At 55.3% G+C, this 21,520-nt stretch overlaps 1 protein-coding gene across 4 annotated transcripts in view; it reads left to right on the forward strand.

The window, feature by feature from the left end:
• Positions 1–21,520, forward strand: part of LOC127579956 (uncharacterized) — a 97,522-nt gene that overhangs the window by 15,326 nt on the left and 60,676 nt on the right. For all 4 annotated transcript variants that reach the window (XM_052033044.1, XM_052033040.1, XM_052033041.1 and 1 more), the window contains exons 3-14: positions 2,044–2,079; positions 6,844–6,933; positions 7,022–7,367; positions 10,928–10,989; positions 13,002–13,066; positions 13,841–13,931; positions 15,402–15,605; positions 16,083–16,205; positions 16,855–16,902; positions 19,211–19,348; positions 20,522–20,637; positions 21,370–21,438. In XM_052033044.1, coding sequence (XP_051889004.1) covers positions 2,044–2,079; positions 6,844–6,933; positions 7,022–7,367; positions 10,928–10,989; positions 13,002–13,066; positions 13,841–13,931; positions 15,402–15,605; positions 16,083–16,205; positions 16,855–16,902; positions 19,211–19,348; positions 20,522–20,637; positions 21,370–21,438 — 1,388 coding nt within the window. The remainder of the gene's footprint in view (positions 1–2,043; positions 2,080–6,843; positions 6,934–7,021; positions 7,368–10,927; positions 10,990–13,001; positions 13,067–13,840; positions 13,932–15,401; positions 15,606–16,082; positions 16,206–16,854; positions 16,903–19,210; positions 19,349–20,521; positions 20,638–21,369; positions 21,439–21,520) is intronic.

Genomic DNA, 21,520 nt, shown 5'->3' on the forward strand with positions numbered 1-21,520 from the left:
TCCTTCCTGTAATGGGGCGACCAGAACTGCACATAGTGCTCCAAAATTGGCCTACCCAAACTTTACACAGCTGCAATCTAACTTCTTGATTTATATACTCGGTGTCCCGACCGACGAAGGCAAGTATGCCACACACCTTCTTTACCACTGTTGTGTGAAAATGTTCTTTTCTATCTTAAGGATCAAGGACTCTGAACACAAGCTTTGTAGACCAAAACTAGTCTAATCACATAGGCAAACGCGGGACAGAATGGATGGGAACAGACACACACTCACTCACAGGATAACACGAACACGAGAGGGGAAGTGCAACTGGGGTAAAATACACTCACACACACACTGATACACACACACTGATACACACAAGCACACAGTAACAATGTACAACTTAAGGATATAACACTTCAATGCCTGACCCACACTAGCATTGGCCCTTAGTGCTCCCTGAGTCTGAGTGAAATGCTCCCTGACCATGTGGTGATGCACTCTTACCAATGATCTCTGCAGCATTGTCTCACTACTCCTGGGGTCATCAAAAGAGGAAGGGCTAGTGGATGCAGCCCTTTTTATGGTGCTGGGAGGCTGGGTGGAGCCTCACTGTTGTGATTTAAATGAGCCAATGGTGTGGGGGTCAAAGACAAAGGTTCCTGCCACAGCCAGTGGTCAGGCAGGTTCAGAGACAAAGGGTTCTCTCACACCTGAGGGGTGGGTGGAGCTGCACCTTGATTGACAGTAGTATCACTTCTGACCAGAGGAGCAATGCTGTCCTCCGGTCAGTGGGGGTCATTTTCGTTACTGTCACGGGACAGCCATGTGGATTTCTCACAACCACCCCATCCACTTGTGTCGCCACTTTCAGGGAGCTATGGACTTGCACCCCATGATCCCTTGTACATCAATGCTCGTTAGTGTTCTGCCTTTTACTGTACATTTCCCCCTTACATTTGACCTCCCAAAGTGCAACACCTCACACTCATCCAGATTAAACTCCATCTGCCATTTCTCTGCCCAAATAGTCAGAGACAGTCAGATTCTTTTTCTCAGGATGGAAATGTCAAATACTAGAGGACAGAACTTTAAGGAGAGAGGGGAATGTTTAAAGGAGATTTTGCAAGGTAAGTTTTTAATGCAGAGAGTAGTAGATGTTTGGAATATACTGCCAAGGGAGGCGGTAGAAGCAGATATGACAGTGGTGTTTAAGAGGCATTTAGGCAGACACATGAGCATGAGGGAACGGGATATGGGCCATGTGCTGGCAGATGGGATTAGGATATTTATTTATTAGTCACATGTACATCGAAACACACAGTGAAATGCATCTTTTGCGTAGAATGTTCTGGGGGCAGCCCACAAGTGTCACCACGCTTCCGGCACCAACATAGCATGCCCACAACTTCCTAACCCATACGTCTTTGGAACATGGGCGGAAACTGGAGCACCCAGAGGAAACCCACGCAGACACTGGGAGAACGTACAAACTCCTTACAGACAGCGGCCAGAATTAAACCTGTGTCACTGGCGCTGTAAAGCGTTACACTATCCGCTACACTACTGTGCCACCCTACTTAGGTTGACATTGTGGGTTGAAGGATCTGTTCCTGTGCTGCACTGTTCTGTGTTGTGTAAGTATCTGGTCCACCACACACCTTTGACAACCTGCCCTCCTGGCATTTTCCACTGCTGGCTGCGGATTCCAGTGATGTTCCACAGGGCTCAGTATTCGGGTCCTTGCTACTAATGATTTAACATAAACATGGGGGATGTGATGAAGACCTCTGCAGGTGATACAGGAACTAGCCATGTGGCCAAGAGTGAGGAGAGAGCTTCAGGCTGCAGCAGGGTGAGGATAGTCAGGTCACCACACACAGGACGTGGCTGAGTGGTGCTGGATCACCAGGGTTCGGGTATCATGGGCATTCATCGTGTGCTGGGAGTTGATGCCTGGTGTGGGCCAGGGTCTCAGGGTGCTGTTGGGCCTGGCAGAGCTGGTGATGTCTTCCTGTGGCTGGTCATCAGTTAACTCTGCTTTTCCTTGTGTTTCAGGTGACGAACCAGATGGATTTGGTAAACGAGGTTCTGGTGAGACCAACTTTCATGTGCCATTTCTTGTTCCCTGTTCCTTACATCAGACAATGATCACATGGAGCTGTGATTAAATGCGGAGAACTGTTCTTGCCTTTGAACAATGCTTCCCAATTACAGGTAGTAGAACCTTCAGCCTGTGATCAGTGGACACAGGAAACCATAGGTGCCTGACAGGTGCTGTGGTTCCACACCACAACACCCATCAGAACATGGAACAGGACAGGAACAGGCCCTTCAGCCCATCATGTCTGTGCCGACCAGTGTCTGAATTACTGTGAGCCCAAGAATTCCGGGAAAGCATGAAATACTAGAACGTTCTACCACAGGCGGTCATTCAGGTCCTGGGGAGGCAGGGAGAGGGTGCGCATTAGATGCTTGAAGGAGTGACGCAGTCAGTCCCAATCACTCCCAGCCGCTGCAGACAGCTCTTTCCCTGTGTACTCAGTGCCCCTCCCCAAATCCTGATGTCCTCCCCTCCCATCTCCAGTCCCCCCCCTTACTGTCCCTCTTCTGACCCCAACCACCACTCCCCTCACCCCCAGCTAGATAGATAGATCGATAGATAGATAGATAGATAGATCGATAGATAGATAGATAGATAGATAGATAGATAGATAGATAGATAGATATCTTTATTAATCACATGTACATTGAAACACACAGTGAAATGCATCTTTTTGCGTTACTGAGAATGTTCTGGGGGCAGCCCACAAGTGTCGCCACTCTTCCAGCGCCAACATAGCACGCCCACAGCTCCTAACCTGTACGTCTTTGGAATGTGGGAGTATCTACCACTGGTAACATGAAGTGCCAGAGACAATGCAAAGTGCAAATCAGATGTACAACTGGATGATGCAGGCACTTTGATCTGATACGTTGACTGTTTCTATTTCCTGCTGTTGCTGCATTTCCAGCATTGGACTGGGCCCTGAATGCGATACCTGGACGTCAAAGATTTTTGTCAGCATGTAGGGAAAGGCGGGGAGATTCTGAGGGGATTCCAGAGTCTGTAGCCCAGCCAACTGTGGGGAGGAAGGAAGGGCCAGCATTGAGGAGGTGGACTGGGAATGAACCTGACCCAGAATATCTGTGACTGTCAGTGTGACTGCACAGTGTACAAAACATGGTGCCTCTGCTCAGCGTTCCAACAATGACTTCTGCCATCTTTTCAAATGTCCATTTCTGACAAGTGAACCATGAGATGGTGTAATGGCTCCCTGTACCTCTGGCAGCACAGGGTATGGTATCATCTTCAACAGAACTTCCTCAATATCCACACAGGAGTCAGTATTCAATAAATGCGAACTTTAACCCCAATAACTTTAATTAGGTTCAAAGCAGATTCCCAAGTTTCAATGCAGTTATGCTAGTTAAGTGGTTTGTAACTCAACTCTTGTTAAGTCACAGTTAGTGCCATGGTCATTGCAATGATTGGGAACATTGGATGTTGCTTTGTGTGACAAGTAGCCAGGTGACAGGTAACGGATGCCTGTCGGTAGCTGTCTGCTCCACATATCTGGTACCAAAACCAACAAAACAGCAGGGCCTGAAGCTCTAAATAGAAACCAAATGCTGGAAACATTCATCAGGTCTGGTGGTGTCTGATGCCCCAGTCTGAATGCCATAAGACCATAAGATATAGGAACAGAATTAGGCCATTTGGCCCATCATTCAAGATAATGACAGAGAAGGATAGGACTGGTCCTTGGGTTGAGGTTCTAAGGCCAATTTTGATGGCATCAGAAGGGATTCCTGTCAGAGATATTTAAAACATCCTTAGCCAGGTGAGGTGCCAGAGGACTGGAGGATAGCTAATGTTGTTCCGTTATTCTAAGAATAAGAAAAGAGCCAAAGGCTTGAAGAATAAGCCAGGAAATTATCAGCCGGTGAGCCTGACACCAGTTGTGCGTAAATTATTGGAAGGTATTCTTAGGGACAGGATGTATAAGTACTGGCCTCGTGGGAGAAGCCAGAGAGTGGTAGTAGATGGTTGTCTCTCTGATTGGAGGCTTGTGACTAGTGGTGTGCCACAGGGATCGGTGTTGGGTCTGCTGTTGTTGATCATATATATTAATGATTTAGATGATAATGTGGTAAACTGGATCAGCAAATTTGTGGATGACACCAAGATTGGGGGCATAGTGGACATCAAGGAAGGCTATCAAAGCTAGATCTGGACCAGCTAGGAAACTGGGCTGAGAAATGGCTGATTGAACTTAATGCAGACAAGTGTGAGGTGTTGGTATTGGCTTATTATTGTCACTTGTACCGAGGTACAGTGAAAAACTTGTCTTGCCAACCGATCCTACAGGTCAATTCATTACACAGTGCAGTTACATTGAGTTATTACAGAGTGCATTGATGTAGTACAGGTAAAAACAATAACAGTACAGAGTAAAGTGTCACAGCTACAAAGAAGGTGCAGTGCAATAAGGTGCAAGGTCACAACAAGGTAGATCGTGAGGTCAGAGTCCATCTCATTCCATAAGGGAACCGTTCAATAGTCTTATCACAGTGGGGTAGAAGTTGTTCTTCAGTCTGGTGGTACGTGCCCTCAGGCTCCTGTATCTTCTACCCGATGGAAGAGGAGAGAAGAGAGAATGTCCCGGGTGGGTGGGGTCTTTGATTATGCTGGCTGCTTCACCAAGACAACGAGAGGTAAAGTCCAAGGAGGGGAGGCTGGTGTCTGTGATGCACTGGGCTGCATCCACAACTCTCTGCAGTTTCTTGCGGTCCTGGACAGAGCAGTTGCCGTACCAAGCCATGATACATCCAAATAGGATGCTTTCTATGGTGCATCAGTAGAAGTTGGTGAGAGTCAAAGGGGACAAACCAAATTTCTTTAGCCTCCTGAGCAAGTAGGGGCGCTGGTGAGCTTTCTTGGCCGTGGCATCTACATGATTTGACCAGGACAGGCTGTTGGTGATGTTCACTCCCAGGAACTTGAAGGTCTCAACCCTCTCGACCTCAGCACCATTGATGTAGACAGCTGCATGTGCACCACCCCCTTTCCTGAAGTCAATGACCAGCTCTTTTGTTGACATTGAGGGAAAGGTTGTTGTCATAACACCATTCCACTAAGCTCTCTATCTCCTTCCTGTGCTCTGACTCATCGCTGTTTGAAATATGGCCTACAATGGTGGTATCATCTGCAAACTCGTAGATGGAGTTAGAGCAGAATCTGGCCACACAGTCATGAATGTATAGGGAGTAGTGTAGAGGGCTGAGGACACAGCCTTGTGGGGCACCAGTGTTGAGAATAGTCGTGCCGGAGGTTTTGCTGCCTATCCTCACTGATTGCGATCTGTTTGTTGGAAAGTCAAGGATCCAGTTACAGAGGGAGGTGTTGAGTCCTAGGTGTTTGGTGACAAGCTTGCTTGGGATTGTTGTATTGAAGGCAGAGCTGTAGTCAATAAACAATAGTCTAACGTAGGTGTCTTTACTGTCCAGATGCTCCAAAGCTGAGTGTAGGGCCAGAGAGATGGCATCCACTGTAGACCTGTCGGCACTTTGGGAGGACAAACCAGGGTAAGACTCACACAGTGAATGGTAGGGCTCTGAGGTGTGCCGTAGAACAAAGGGACCTGGGAACACAGATCCGTAGTTCCTGGAAATTGGCATCACAGGTAGATAGGGTCATAAAGAGAGCTTTTGGCACTTTGGCCTTCGTAAATCAGGGCATTGAGTACAGGAGTTGGGATGTTATGTTGAATTTGTATAAGACATTGATGAGGCTGAATTTGGAGTATTGTGTGCAGTTCTGGTCACCTACCTACAGGAAAGATATCAATAAGCGTGAAAGAGTGGAGAAAAAATTTACACAGATGTTGCCAGGACTTGAGGACTGGGTTATAGGGAAAGGTTGAATAGGTTAGGACTTTATTCCCTGGAGTGCAGGAGAATGAGTGGAGATGTTATAGAGGTATACAAAATTATGAGGGGTATAGATAGAGTGAATGCATGCAGGCTTTTCCCCTCAGGTTGGGTGAGACTAGAACCAGAGGACATAGGTTTAGGGTGAAAGGTGAAATATTTAAGGGGAATCTGAGGGGGAGCTTCTTCACTCAGAGGGTGGTGCGAGTGTGGAACGAGCTGCCAGCGGAAGTAGTGGATGCTGGTTCAATTGTAACATTTAACCACCCTCTGGCTGAAGAAATTCCTCCTCATCTCAGCTTTAAAGGGACATCCCTTTGTTCAGAGGCTGTTCAGGCGACCTTATCCATGACAGTCAATGACATTGCCATCACTGAGCCTCCTATCATCAGTATTGGGAAGAGTCACCACTGACCACAACTCAAGAGGACCAGCCACCTAAATATTGTGAGACTTCAGTCACTCCAACACTGTTCTGGGGGCCCAACAAAATGTGCAACCCTGACAGGTAAATCTGTAATTGTGTTCTGTACAATAATTGTCTGTCAGTTTTTTAAAAAGGGGAACCAGTTCAGTAAATTTAGTATCAGATGTAAAAAGGTGTCTGAGGCTTCAAGGCTGCTACCTTATTAAGTACCAGGTCACGTGAGAGACTGCTGTCTGGGTTGCAACAATTGCTTGTGAAGGCCTCCAACACAATCCTGTGCCTCAGTTCGACAAAGGACCCGGATTCAGAACTTGTGAACTGAGCAGGGTGTGAAATTCACGGTCACTAAAGACCGGCCCTTGAATGTGATAATTTGGAAAGGAGTGAAGTGTTTGGTAGATGGGATGTGACTGTCACTGGTATTTAATGCTGTTGTTGTTCTCTGTTGTACTCTCCAGAAAAAAACTCCTGAGGATCGGAAACAGTTTGTCAGCTGGAAAGCTCTCCAAAGTACTCTCGTTGATACACCTGCTGATCCTCCACATGATGTAAAGACAATGTTTGGAAGTCTTTCTTAAACTGTGGTGGTTAATGATGGCTGGTTGCTGAAGTGTATGTTTTACTGATCTTGAACAGGTTGAACCGTCTCTGACAAGCCAAGTTCTTGCACCAGCTCTTGACGCCAAGGCTGATACTGACGCAAGCCAGACACCTGAGGCCAGTAAAGTGTCTGTCCCCCAAGAGACGCAAATTGAAACGCAGGCTGTCCCGACGATAACCCAGCCTTCTGAAGGACTTCCAGTCCAGGTACATGAGCCTTCTGTTGTACAGAAGAGAGCTGGCTCGGCCATGCTGTTTGGGGAGGGAGCTGAGCTTTATCCTGATACCATATCTGCTCTTCAACGCATCCGACGCGCATCTGACTATCAACCTTTGTTGGATCAGCGAGTATCTGCTCTCGAGAAAGCCTTCTCAGAATTAGGTGAGTTTTAGAGAGATGGTGGCTCCTGTGCATCTTGGGAATAGGATGAATTGGAGGTTCGCAGGGTGGAAGGTGGTGGGTGCCTACCTTGTCTTCTAACCCTTCCCTGACCTGCCTCTGCTGCTTAGCACTAACTCTGTGAGCATGACAGGATTACCTGAAATGCAGGAAGGTAGGCCGGACAATTCTTTCCACATGGCTCTATAGTGGACAGGACCACACAGACTTTGCTGAACAGAGTGGGCAAGGACTGATAAGCCAAGACCGACACTGGCTGTACAAGTCATCACGATCTGGTCACCTTGCACTCCCATGGATTGGACTTGCAACCATGACCATTTCTCAGAGTCATCAATGGTGGGGAAATTATTGGAGAAGATTCTTAGGGATAAGATCTACTCACATCTGGAAAAGCATAGACAGTAGGGGCAGTCAGCATGGCTTTGTGCAGGGGAGGTCTTGTCTTACAAACGACTGACTTTTAGAGGAGGTGACGAAGATGAGGGTCGGACAGTGGGTGTTGTCTACATGGACTTTAGTAAAGCTCTCGACAAGCTTCCTCATGGTAGGCTGATCCAGAAGATTAAGGTACATGGGATCCATGGAGACTTATAAATTAGGTTCAAAATTGGCTTGGCCATGGAAGATCGAGGGTAGTGGTGGATGGGGAGTCATTCTAACTGGAGGTATGTGACCAGTGGTATTCTGCAGGGATCAGTGCTGGGACCTCTGTTGTTTGTGAATTACATAAATAATTTGGGCAGAAATGAAGGTGGACTGATTACTAAGTTTGCAGATGACACAAAAATTGGCAGAGATTTGGATAATGAGGAAAGTTATCAAAGGATCAGCAGGCTAGGGATCAGTTGGAAATGTGGGCAGAGAAATGACAGATGGCGTTATGGAGTTTAATGTGTTATGGAGTGCGAGGTGTTGCACTTTTGGAGGTCAAATGTAAGAGGAAGGTAGACAGTAAATGGCAGGACCCTCAGAATCATTGATGTACAGAGGGATTGTGGGGTCCAAGTCCACAGCTCCCTGAAAGTGGCAGCATAAGTAGATAGGGTGGTAAGGAAGACATTAGGCATACTGGCCTTCATTGGTCGGGGTAGTGAGTATAAAAATTGATGTCATGTTGCAGCTGTATAAAACTTTAGTCAGGCCACACTTGGAGCATTGGGTGCAGTTCTGGTCGCCCCATTACGGGAAGGGTGTGGAGGCTTTGGAGAGAGTGCAGAAGAGGTTCACCAGGATGCTGCCTGGATTAGAGGGCATGAGCTATAAGGAGAGGTTGGACAAACTTGGGTTGTTTCCTCTGGAGCATCAGAGGCTGAGGGGACCTGATATAAAATTATATAAAAGTATATAAAATTATGAGAGCCATAGATATAGTAGATAGTGATGGTCTTTTCCCCAGGGTAGAAATGTCAAATACTAGAGGATATAGCTTTAAGCTGAGAGGGGAAAAGTTTAAAGGAGATTTATGAAGCAAGTTTATTTGCACAGAGAGCGGTGGGTGCCTGGAACATGCTGCCAGGGGTGGGGGTGGAGGCAGATACGACAGCAATGTTTAAGAGGCATTTAGATAGACACACGTGAACAGACTGGGAATGGAGGGATACGCACCATGTGCAGGCAGATAGGATTAGTTTAAATTGACATTATGTTGGCACAGACATGGTGGGCCGAAGGGCCTGTTCTTGCCTTGTACTGTGCTATGTTCTAATCGAACCCCCTTGGTTTTGAGTTTACTGTGGACTGGCAGCGAGCTGGGTGTTTTGGGACCTGGCCGTGGATTGAATGGAGCTGGGTGTTTTGGGACCTGGCCGTGGATTGAATGGAGCTGGGTGTTTTGGGACCTGGCCGTGGATTGAATGGAGCTGGGTGTTTTGGGACCTGGCCGTGGATTGAATGGAGCTGGGTGTTTTGGGACCTGGCCGTGGATTGAATGGAGCTGGGTGTTTTGGGACCTGGCCGTGGATTGAATGGAGCTGGGTGTTTTGGGACCTGGCCGTGGATTGAATGGAGCTGGGTGTTTTCTCTTCATTCACTTCCCCTCTTTGAGGCTCAGAGATGGTTCATTCCCCTGGCACCGGCTTCTGCCTGATGGGTGCCAGGGGAACGAACCCTGTCTTTGAACTGTCCTGGAGAGTGATGAGGCAACAACTGAAGATTCTGCAATGCTCCATTTTAAGGTGTTGTCAGTCTCCTGCCTGCTGCTCAATCTCAATAATCCACTGATACTGTGGATCACTGCGGAACTCTCGTTTCAGAATAGATTCAGATTAGATTATTGCACCAGGGTGCAATGAAATTCTTTGTTTGTGTGGAGCTCACAGAGTAAACAGTGTACATGGTAATAAAATACAGTAACTGCACAAAACAGCAGAATGGTGCAAAGTCTGTAGTGCAAACTGAAGTAGTGCAAAAAGTAATGCTAAAGTGACAACAGAATTAATAATGGATGAGGTGGAATTAAGAGTCTGAGAACATGGCAGCACCACCTGGTAGGGGATGTGAGAGAGGTGACTGGTTCAGGAGTCTGACAGCAGTGGGGAAGAAGCTGTTCCTGAGTTTGGACAGGGAATGGCTGGGGTGGAGGCATCCTCGGCGACACTGTCAGCCTTCCTGATGCAGGCACAGTGAAGACAGACTGGATGGAGGGAGGTGACGAGTGGTGGACTGGGCAGTGTTCGCCACTCCCGCTGTCTCTAGTTAAAGTCCTAACCTCAGGAGACTGTGTGAAGGGACATTGTGCTGAGTAGGAACGAGGAGATGGCACTGTCTGGGGACAGAGCCCACAGTGGGATTGAAGCCAGGCAATGGATGAGCCCATCCAATGACATCAGCCCCCTTCCCAAGGGCAGGGCTCTGCTTTTTTACCCTGTGGTTCTTGCCTCTGCTCCCCCACCTGTGACACCACGGAGCCCTCCTTTCTGGATGGGGTGGGGGCAGGGTTGGCTGATGGAGGCGGAGGGAGGGGAGTGGGTAGGGTGAGGGGAGTTGGTAGGGATGGGGGGTGGGTGAAAGGATGGGGTGAGGTGGAAGGGGTAGAGGGGAGAGGATGGGTGGTAGGGTGAGAAGAGAGGGTGGGAGGGAAGGTAGGGTGAGGGGAGGGGAGGTAGGGTGAGGGGAGGTGAGAGGGTGGGAGGGGAGATGGTGGGAGGGGAGGTAAGGTGAGGGGAGGGAAGTGGGTGGGAAGGGAGGGGAGGTAGGGTGAGGGGAGGGAAGTGGGTGGGAGGGGAGGGGAGGTAGGGTGAGGGGAGGGAAGTGGGTGGGAGGGGAGGGGAGGTAGGGTGAGGGGATGGGAGAGGAGGGAGGTAGGGTGAGAGGAGAGGTGGGAGGGGAGGTAGGGTGAGGGGAGGGGGAGGATGGGAGGGGAGGTAAGGTGAGGGGAGAGGAGGGAGGGGAGGTTGGGTGAGAAGAGAGGTGGGAGGGGAGGTAGGGTGAAGGGAGAAGAGGTAGGGTGAGGGGGGAGGTGGGAGGGGAGGGGACACCAGGTTGTGATTACATCACCCCATCTAGTGATGGTTAACTGTGTTGGGTTTAACCCCCTGAAGCCAGCTCAGCGATGGATGGTGAGGTGAAGGGAATTGATGGCAAGAGTGAACAACAAGTCACGGTGAGTGTGGTTTCCTCAGTGATTGTACAGTCCGAGAGTTTTTACCACACACCACTGGACCCACAGGGACCCTTGGCAAGCCCCCAGCTGTGCCCTATGAACTGTTTGTGACAGCACAGTGTCTGGTCGCCGCTCCCAGTGAACCTGCCCACCAACCCCACCATCACCAACAAAGCCGCCTCAGCAGCAGCAGAGACGCATTCAATGTTGGGAGAGTTGTACAGAATGGTAACAGGCCCTTCAGCCCAACTCATCCATGCTAGTCAAGCTGTCTATCTAAGCTAATTCCATTGGCCTGCTTGTGGCCCATATGCCCCTAGCCCCCTAGTTTCAGACTCCCCCATCCTGGCCATCCACCTTATCTACATATCATGATTTTATAAACCTCTACAAGGTCACCCGTCTCCTTCGCTCCAGGGAAAACAATCCCAGCCTATCCAGCCTCTCCTTATAACTCAAGCCCTCCGGTCCCAGTAACATCCTGTGAACCTTCTGTCTTTCCAGCTTAATGACATCCTTCGTTTAGCCAGGTAACCAGAACTGCACACAGTACTCTAGGTCTCTGGTCTACAACACTCTCCAGGGCCCTGCTATTCACTGTCCTGCCTGGGTTTAACTTAACAAGACGCATCACTTCACATTTGTCTGAGTTAAATTCCATCTGCCACTCCTTGGCCACTTTTCCAGTTGATCCAGGTCCTGCTGTAACCTTAGACAACCTTCTTCACTGTCCACTGCACCACCAGTTCTGGTGTCATCCTCAGATTTATTGACCATGCTAATGACTTCTCATCCAAATTGTTCAGACATATGACAAACAACAGTGGACCCAGCACCGATCCCTGCAGCACACCACTGGTCACAGGCCTCCAATCTGAAAATCAACCCTCCACTACCACCCTCCGACTCTTACCACCAAACCAACTTTGTATCCAATTAGTTAGTTCACCTGGATCCCCTGTAATCTAACCTTCAGACCAGCCTACCATGCAGGACCTTGTCAAAAGGCCTTGTTAAAGTCCATGAAGACAAAATCCACCACCCTGTCCTTGTCAATCTGCTTTGTCACCTCTTCAAAAACTCAATCAAATTTGAGAGACACGATTTCCCACACACAATCCCACACTGACTGTCCTTAATCAGTCCTTGCCTCTTCAAATGCAAATAGATCCTAACCCTCAGAATTCCCTCCAGTAACTTTCCCACCACTGACTCACCAGCCTGTAGTTCCTGGCATGTCCTTGCAGCCCTTCTTAAGTAACGCACAACATTAGCCACCTTAGCCACCCTCCATCTTCGGTATTAAGGTCATTCAGAGAACTGTAGGGGCTCTATCGGAAGGGTTGCTTCCTGCTCCCGCAAAGAGGTGGAGTGCAGGATTCCTGGGAGTAAGTTGGCCTGTGCAATGTGTCCGGGTAGAGAGGACTGGAAACAGATTGCCAGGAAGAGTTGGTGCCAGTTTGACAGGCAGCCGGATGAAGGGAGACTCCCTGTGCCAGCTCCCAAGGCACTGCAGTTGCCAGTAGGAATCCTCTCACTGCACCTTCCGAGACATCTGCAGATGATTCATTATCTACCTGTTGACCCAGATATGGAACAGGGTCACGGCCGTTTCAAACAAATGAGAAACCTGGCCTCTGACAGACCCCACCTGAGAGCTGTTGTGTTGTGATGAGGCAAAGAGGGGAGTGGGGGAGGGTGGACAGAGTGGGAACAGAGAGGGCGTAGGGGTGGGGAGGAAAGTCACAGGGTGAGGGGGTATAGCGGGGGAGGCACAGAGCGATCAAACAGGAACAAAGTTTCAGAACAGTGGTGGGGGGAGTTGGTGGGAGTGGGATGGGGTTTTGTTGGGGGATTGGTGCCAGGTCTGCAGAGAGTTGTGGTGAACTCACTGTGAGGAGAGGTGGATGGGGTTTGGTTGGGGGGTGGGGTTGGTGTTGCGTTGGGTTTGGTGGGTGGGTGGGAGTTGGTCCCAGACCCTGGGCTACAGATGGTCCTTGTTCTTTGCTCAGTCCACAGAGGAAGCTGACTGTGTGAAGCCAGCTGATGATGTGACGGCCCAAATATCGGATCTCAGGTGAGGCCGAGGTGCGAGGGAGGCATGGGGTCGAGGTGCGAGGGGGGCATGGGGTCGAGGTGCGAGGGGGGCACGGGGTCGAGGTGCGAGGGAGGCACGGGGTCGAGGTGCGAGGGAGGCATGGGGTCGAGGTGCGAGGGGGGCACGGGGTCGAGGTGCGAGGGAGGCACGGGGTCGAGGTGCGAGGGGGGCACGGGGTCGAGGTGCGAGGGGGGCACGGGGTCGAGGTGTGAGGGAGGCACGGGGTCGAGGTGCGAGGGGGGCACGGGGTCGAGGTGTGAGGGGGGCACGGGGTCGAAGTGTGAGGGGGGCACGGGGTCGAAGTGTGAGGGGGGCACGGGGTCAAGGTGTAAGGGGGGCACGGTGTTGAGGTGGGGACAGGGTCGAGGTGCGAGGGGGGCACGGGGTCGAGGTGCGAGGGGGGCACGGGGTCAAGGTGTAAGGGGGGCACGGTGTTGAGGTGGGGACAGGGTCGAGGTGTGGGGGGGGACAGGGTTGAGTAAGGTCATGGCGGGGACAAAGGTTGTTGCTGGCAAGGCCGGCACCCTACTGCCTCAAACTGACCTCTGCCCCCTTCTGGTCAAAAGTCACCCAGGGTGAGTGGGTCCCAGCGAGGGCACCTTTGGGTGTGGGCCCCGTGTGTTCCCAGGACTGATGTTGGGTGGGTGCCCAGCAGGTGAGGGAGGGGTGCACTGCTGGGGGTGGGACAAGGGGAGGGGGTATCAGCAAGGCTCCAGAGCGAATGGCCTGCGATTGACACCCACCCTTTCCCAGGGACATGGTGAAGAACATTGATGAGGAGCTGAAGGAGCTGCGGAGGTTCCAGCCCAGCAGCACCAAACCCGGAGGTCACATGCAGCAGCAGGTCAGCAGACCAGCCTTCAGGGGTGGGGGGGGTGTTCCCCGGGGGTCCCAGCGGTGGGGTTGGGAGGTCCCGGGGGTCCCAGCAGTGTGGGTTCCCGGGTGGTGGGGGGGTATGCGAGGGTCCCAAGGATGCAGGGGGTCCAGGGATGTGGGGGTTCTAAGGCGGTGGGGGGTTTTGGGGATGGGGGTTCCTGGGGATACAGGCTCCCCAGGGGTGGGGGTGCCTTGGGGCAGTGGGGTGTTCCCTGGACTGAGGGGTCCCGGGATGGGGGGGTTTCCCAGGGGTGAATGTCCCAGATTGGGGGGGTGGTGGTTGCTTCCCAGGGAGTGGCGGGTCCCAGGATGGGGGTGCAGGGTGTAGAGGGTGCAGGGGGTCCCAGGATGGGGGGTTCCCAGGGTGAGGGATCCCTGGATGGGTGGGTGCCCAGGGGTTGGGGGTCCTGGGATGGGTGGGTTCCCAGGGGGTGGGGGTGTCAGGAGTGTTGGTATCCTGGGGTTAGAGCAGGAAAGTAGGAAATCCTTATCAGGGGGGTGGGGTCATGGATCACACAGTGGGGAACAGGCCATTCGGCCCACTGAGTCCATGCCAACCATCAAACACCCATTTACACACATCCAATTTTTTGGGACAAGTTATAAAGATTCTGGATTCCAGCATCCGCAGTCTCCTGTGTCTCCAAGTGATGGAAGGTGTTGTTGATATCAAGTGACATTTACTCACCACCCCCCAGTCTGGGCGTCACCAGGACCACCCAGCTCCAGACCCCATCACAGCCTGGGTCCAAACATGGACCGAGGAGCTGAATCCCAGAGGTGTGACTGCCCCTGACATTAAGGCAGCATCTGACCCAGTGTGGGATCAAGGAGCCCTGGTAAATCTGGTCAATGGGTGTCGGAGGGGAAACACTCCAGTGGTTGGGGTCAGAGCTCAAACGGGTGGGTGTGGGTGTGGGAGTCCAGGAACTCCCTCCCACCAGCACTGTGGGAGCACCTTCACCAGAAGGACTGGAGCTGTTCAGGAAGGTTCCTCATCAATGCCTACTTGGTCCTTGCCAGCAACACCCAGATCCTGGTAACAAAACTGCTGCTTCTGATCACTGTTTACAGGCTCCTGTGTTTGCGAGGGAGAAATCAGCCAGGGTTCCTGCTCCCAATCTCTGTCCACCCACCCTAGGGTTGAGGGACAGGAATACGGAGGTGGTTACCAGATTGACTCCTGGTGTCTCCTGCTGAACTCAGTGTAAGTGTTGTCTGGCATCAGTACCACTGTCCTGGTCTCTCCTTTGGGCATTACTCAGTACTAATACAACCTGGAGCACCCAAGTCTAGACCTGAACCGCAGGATATGCACCCAGACCCAGACATCTAGCCCAGGCTCTGGCCCAGGTTCGTTCCACTCTTCACTGGTCAGATGCTCTGCTGAGTGCGGCCCTGTGGTGGTGGGTGTGATGTGACTCTGTTTCCTCCACAGTTGGACAAGTTAGGCTCTGTTCTGGAAAAAATCATGAGCTCCTCATGTGCCCTGCTTGGGATGAGCCTTGGCCTGGAGACAGAGTCGACCTGCCCTGTGTGCAGTCTGGACGTCAGTCAGGATGCCAGCAACCTGTGCCAGCGATTTCAGAAACTGCAGGAAACAGTTAACGTCCTGGTTGACTCAGCTGGGGAGGGTGCACAGGTAATGGCTGTGACCCAGAGTGAGGGGTGGGGAGGGAGTTTGTGATACGGAGAGGGGTGGGGAGAGAGTGTGTGACCCGGAGTGAGGGGTGGGGAGGGAGTGTGTGATATGGAGAGGGGTGGTGGGGGTGTGAGTGACGGGTGTGCGGCGGGGGGGTGGGGGAGGTGTGGGGGTGAGGGGTATGAGTGACATTGGGTGTGCGGCGGGGGGTGAGGGGTGTGGGGAGGTGGGGGTGTGAGTGACGTGGGGTAGGGGGTGAGGGGTGTGGGGAGGTGGGGTGGGAGTGACGTTGGGTGTGGGGGGTGGGGGGAGGTGGGGGTGTGGGGGGTTGAGGGGTGGGAGGCGGTGTCTGGTAGTTTGATTTGTTCTTTATCTATGGGCTGCCCGTAGCTGCTCAGCACTGACCTGTCTCTTCCCCCTCTCTCTCCCTCTCCCCATCTCCTGCCCCCCCCCCCCCCCCACCACCCCCGGCTGCAGGACGGTGGGGTCCTGGGGCAGTTCCAGACCCACATCGAGCAGCTGCAGGCCGAGTGTGAGAAGCTCAACAGCGCCACCACCCGGCTGCTGGAGGACGACCGGCTGCAGCAGAGGAACATCGAGGTGGGTGGGAGGGTCCCCCTCGCCCCCTCGCCTCCCCCTCGCCTCTCCTCCCCTCACCTCTCCTCCCCTCGCCTCCCCCTCGCCTCTCCTCCCCTCACCTCCCCCTCGCCTCTCCTCCCCTCGCCTCTCCTCCCCTCGCCTCCCCCTCGCCTCTCCTCCCCTCCCCTCTCCTCCCCTCGCCTCCCCCTCGCCTCTCCTCCCCTCACCTCCCCCTCGCCCCCTCGCCTCCCCCTCGCCTCTCCTCCCTTCGCCTCTCCTCCCCTCACCTCGCCTCCCCTCTCTCCCCCTCCTGTCCCCTTCCCCCTCCTCATCCCCCTCCCCTGCCCACTGACATTAGATCCTCCTACTCTCCCAGCCCCATCCCCTGCCGCCTGAGCCCCTCTCGTTCACTCCCCCCAACGGCACTGTCAGTCCAGTGCCCCCCCCCCCACCGCCGAGCCCATCTCCACAGCCCTGCCCCTGTACTGCAGGGTGTGTCCCTCTATCCTCCCCAACCATCCTCTCCTCTCCCCGTCCCCTCTGATCACCACGTCCTCTACAGGAGGCTCCCCCCACACGGGGAACCCCCCCCCAACACGGAGAACCCCCCCCCACCCCGCCCCTCTACCCCCTCGTGACCGTACATGATCCAGACTCCCTTCTGTTTCAGTCTCTGTTTGACTCGTTGAGCCGCCTGGAGACCAAGTGTGGTGAAGGGGTGAGTGGGAGGGTGGGGCGGGGTGTGGGGGGGGGGGGGTGGGGGGGGTGTGGGGCGGGGTGTTGGGGGGGGTGTGGGGCGGGGTGGGGGGGGGGTGTGGGGGGGGGTGTTGGGGGGGGGGGGGGGGGGGGTGTTGGGGGGGGTGGGGCGGGGTGTTGGGGGGGTGTGGGGGTTGGGCAGCGAGGGATAGAGGGGAGGAATGGGGTGGGGTGTGGGGGTCGAGGGATGGGGGCAAGAGATGGGGATTGTGGAGGACGGGGAGGGGTGAGGGGGGAGGGATGGGGAGGGGTGTAGGGGGAGGGACGGGAGCGGTGTGGGGGAGGGACGGGGAGCGGTGTGGAGGGGAGGACGGGGAGGGGTGAGGGGGAGGGACGGGAGGGGTGTGGGGGAGGGACGGGAGCGGTGGGGGGGAGGACAGGGAGGGTTGTGGGGGGGGAGGGACGGGGAGGGGTGTGGTGAGGAGGGACGGGGAGGGTTGTGGGGGGGAGGGACGGGGAGGGGTGTTGGGGGCAGAAGGGGACGGGCGTCGGGGGGGCTGGGGTCGGTATGATCTACACGTAAGGTCAGCAGGACATTGACTTTTGCGGGAAATGTGGCCCATCGTGTAAACGGCTGGCCCCCCTCCCCCAACCATCTCCCCCCCCAACCTCCCCTCCCCCTCACCTCCACTCCCCACCGCCGCCTCCCCTCCCCCCACTCTCACCACTTAATTTTGTGTCATCACCAAACTTGGAAAAGTTACATTTGGTCCCCTCAGTCAGATCATTGATGTAGATCGTGACTGACCAGGGCCCCACCACTGACCCATGTGGTCACACACTGGGGCCCCACAACTGACCACTGTGGTCACACACTGGGGCCCCACAACTGACCACTGTGGTCACACACTGGGGCCCTGTCACTGACCCCTGTGGTCGCAGACTGGGGCCTAAGACCGACCCCTGTGGTTCTGTGAGGGACCCTATCGAAAGCCTCCTCGAAATCCAAACACACCACATGCACCGGTTCTTTCCTCTAATCTACTAAAGTATCCAGAAGCAACTGCAGTAGATTAATGAAATATAATTCCCCTTCATTAACTCCCAATGACACTGCCCAGTCATTTTATTCTCTGAGCACCTTGTGTCCATGCTTCACTTTGGGGTTTGATCTTCTCCCTGTTTGTGGGTCAGGCTCACAGACGGGTAGTTCTCGCTCTCTGTCTCTCTCTCTCCTGGAACAGTTACACTTGCAACCAACCAATCTGAGCAATGTTCCAGAGCCGCAGTAACTGGCTGCTGAGAACTGGAGCGAGCTGAATGTCACAGCCCCGGAGTGTAGACCAGCAGCTCCTCTGGACTGATCTCTTTCACACTCACTCATCCCTCAACCTGGATTTCTTCCGGAATATTTACTTTGGTTAATTCTTCATTTGCACCTTTGGGTCATCCAGTGTTTCTGGGGCCCCTGCAGCACAAATACAGTCCCTTTGGCCCATTGTGTCTGTGCTGACCCACACTGATCCCATTTCCCAGCCTGCTCTGTGGTTCCAGTGGGCCATGTTGAGGGAGTCTCTGCCTCCGCCACCCCCTTGGGCAGTGCGCTGCAACCACAGTCTGGGTAGAAGCATTCTCCTCGGGTCCCCTCTGAACCTCCTCAAACCTCTGCCCTCTGGTCAGACAACACCGCTGTGGGACAAAGTTCCTTTCGATCTACCCTGTCGGTCCCTCTCTGTGAAGGGAGCACAAAGTTTAGTTCCTCAGCCTTCCCTCATTCTGTCTTCCAGCCTCCCTGCCAAGGATCCACGGGTTGGATGCTCACATGTCAGTCAGTTTTATGTCCCTCACGAGTTTACTCTCATACTCTGGTGGCGAGGGGGTGATTGGGTGGCATAGTGGGGTAGGGAGTGGAGGGGGGTGGGAGCCAGTGATGGGGGCGCTGGGTCAGATGGGGTGGCGAGGGGAGGCTGTGGGATGGGGAGGTGAGGGGGAGGTTGTGGGGTGGGGAGGGTGGAGGGGAGGTAGATTGGGGAGGGTAGGGTGGGGGGGAGGTGAGGGAGAGGTTGTGGGGTGGGGAGGTGAGGGGGAGGTTGTGGGGTGAGGAGGGTGGAGGGGAGGTGGATTGGGGTGGTGGTGGTGGGGGGAGGTGCAGAAGGTTTTATGGTGAGGTGGTGGTGGGGGGCAGTGGGTGTGGGGGACAGTGGGTGGTGGGGGGCACCCAGTGATGGGGGTGGGGGGGCAGGGGGTGGTGGGGGGCAGCCGGTGATGTGGGGTTGTGGGGCTGGAGGTGGGAGTAGGGGCAGCCACTGACAGTGTCACTGCCCCGTCAGAGCATCAGCCAGGGGCAGTTTGACGCCGTCACCAACCAGCTGAACCGGATGATCGAGGGTCTGCTGAACAAGATCTGTGCCCAGGAGAAGGACTGGACCTGTGTCCTGGAGCGGCTGACGGCCGAGGTGGAGTGCAAGGTAACCGCGCCCTGTTACACCCCCACCCCTGAACCACACCCCTCCCCCCGTCACCCCCCCCAAACCCACTACCCACACCCCTCCCCACACCCCTCACCCTTACCCACTCCCCCACCCCGAACCACCCCTCCCCAACACCCCCACCCACAACCCCCACATCTCCTCACCCCCCAAACCCACCAGCCACACCCTTCCCCACACCCCTCACCCCCCCACCCCGAACCACACCCCTCCCCACACACCCCTACCCCACCCCCCAAACCCCTACCCACAACCCTCCCCACCCCCTCCCCACACATGCCTACCCCCACCCCCAAACCCCCTACCCAAACACCTCTACCCCACCCCCAAACCCTAGCCCCACCCCTACCCATACACCCTTAGCACCACCCTCCCAAACCTCTCCCCCCTCCCCTTCCGCTCACCATGCCGTCCCCACCCCTCTCCCCATCCCCCTCCCCACCCCTCTCCCCACCCCCCTCCCCATCCCCCTCCCCATCCCCCTCCCCATCCCCCTCCCACCCCTCTCCCCACCCCCACCCCCCTCCCCACCCCTCTCCCCACCCCTCTCCCCACCCCTCTCCCCACCCCTGTCCCCACCCCCGTCGCTCCGACCTGTTCTCCCATCTCTCCCCACGTTCTGTCCCCATTCTCTCCCCAGTGCTGTAACCCCCCCCAGTGCTGTAACCCCCCCAGTGCTGTAACCCCCCCAGTGCTGTAACCCCCCCCAGTGCTGTAGCCCCCCCAGTGCTGTAACCCCCCCGGTGCTGTAGCCCCCCCCAGTGCTGTAACCCCCCCAGTGCTGTAACCCCCCCAGTGCTGTAGCCCCCCCCAGTGCTGTAGCCCCCCCCAGTGCTGTAACCCCCCCAGTGCTGTAACCCCCCCAGTGCTGTAACCCCCCCCCCAGTGCTGTAACCCCCCCAGTGCTGTAACCCCCCCCAGTGCTGTAGCCCCCCCAGTGCTGGAACCCCCCCCCAGTGCTGGAACCCCCCCCCCCCAGTGCTGGAACCCCCCCCAGTGATGTAACCCCCCCAGTGCTGTAGCCCCCCAGTGCTGTAACCCCCCCAGTGCTGTAACCCCCCCAGTGCTGTAGCCCCCCCAGTGCTGGAACCCCCCCCCCCCAGTGCTGGAACCCCCCCAGTGATGTAAACCCCCCCCCGTCTGTCTCTGCAGCTGGACCGGATCGAACTGGATCCGTTGAAGAAGCAGCTGGAGGAGCGATGGCGGTCGGTGCGCAGACAGCTGCAGGACCAGCGGGGGCCACCGGAGGGAGCAGCTGGGCTGAGGAAGTGAGTGATCCCCCCTCAACCCCCTCACCCCCCTCTGCACCTTACACCCCCCTCACACCCTCCTCCCAGACACCCACCCCCCACACACTGTCACATCCCCTCCCCACAACCCCCTCCCCTGACACCCCCTCATCCCCAATCCCACACCACACCCCTACCCACACCCCCTTCCTCACACCTCCACTCCGCACCACACACCCCCATCCCCTCACATCCTCTGTCCCACAACCCCTCCACCCCACCCCAACCCTGTCACACCCCATCCCCACTCCCGCTCCCCCACCCCCCCTCGGCGGGACGGTCCCTCCCCTCGCCACCCCTCGGCGGGACGGTCCCTCCCCTCGCCCCCCCTCGGCGGGACGGTCCCTCCCCTCGGTCCTCGGCGGGACGGTCCCTCCCCTCGCCCCCCCTCGGCGGGACGGTCCCTCCCCTCGCCCCCCCTCGGCGGGACGGTCCCTCCCCTCGCCTCCCCTCGCCACCCCTCGGCGGGACGGTCCCTCCCCTCGCCCCCCCTCGGCGGGACGGTCCCTCCCCTCGGTCCTCGGCGGGACGGTCCCTTCCCTCGCCCCCCCCTCGGCGGGACGGTCCCTCCCCTCGCCCCCCCCTCGGCGGGACAGTCCCTCCCCTCGGACCTCGGTGGGAAGGTCCCTCCCCTCGCCCCCCCTCGGCGGGACAGTCCCTCCCCTCGGCCCTCGGTGGGAAGGTCCCTCACTGCCTGTCCCTCTCCCACAGGCAGCTCATCAGCCACTTCCACTGCCTGTCGTGTGACCGGCCGCTGGACATCAAGGTGCCGTGCTCTCCGTGAGTATCTGGGTCCTGCTCCAGCCCTCTGCACCACTCACTGACCACTGACACGAGGGGATGGGGGGGGAGTGTCCCTGAA

Source organism: Pristis pectinata, chromosome 18 (genome assembly GCF_009764475.1).
Source record: "Pristis pectinata isolate sPriPec2 chromosome 18, sPriPec2.1.pri, whole genome shotgun sequence".
Classification (NCBI taxonomy): domain Eukaryota; kingdom Metazoa; phylum Chordata; class Chondrichthyes; order Rhinopristiformes; family Pristidae; genus Pristis; species Pristis pectinata.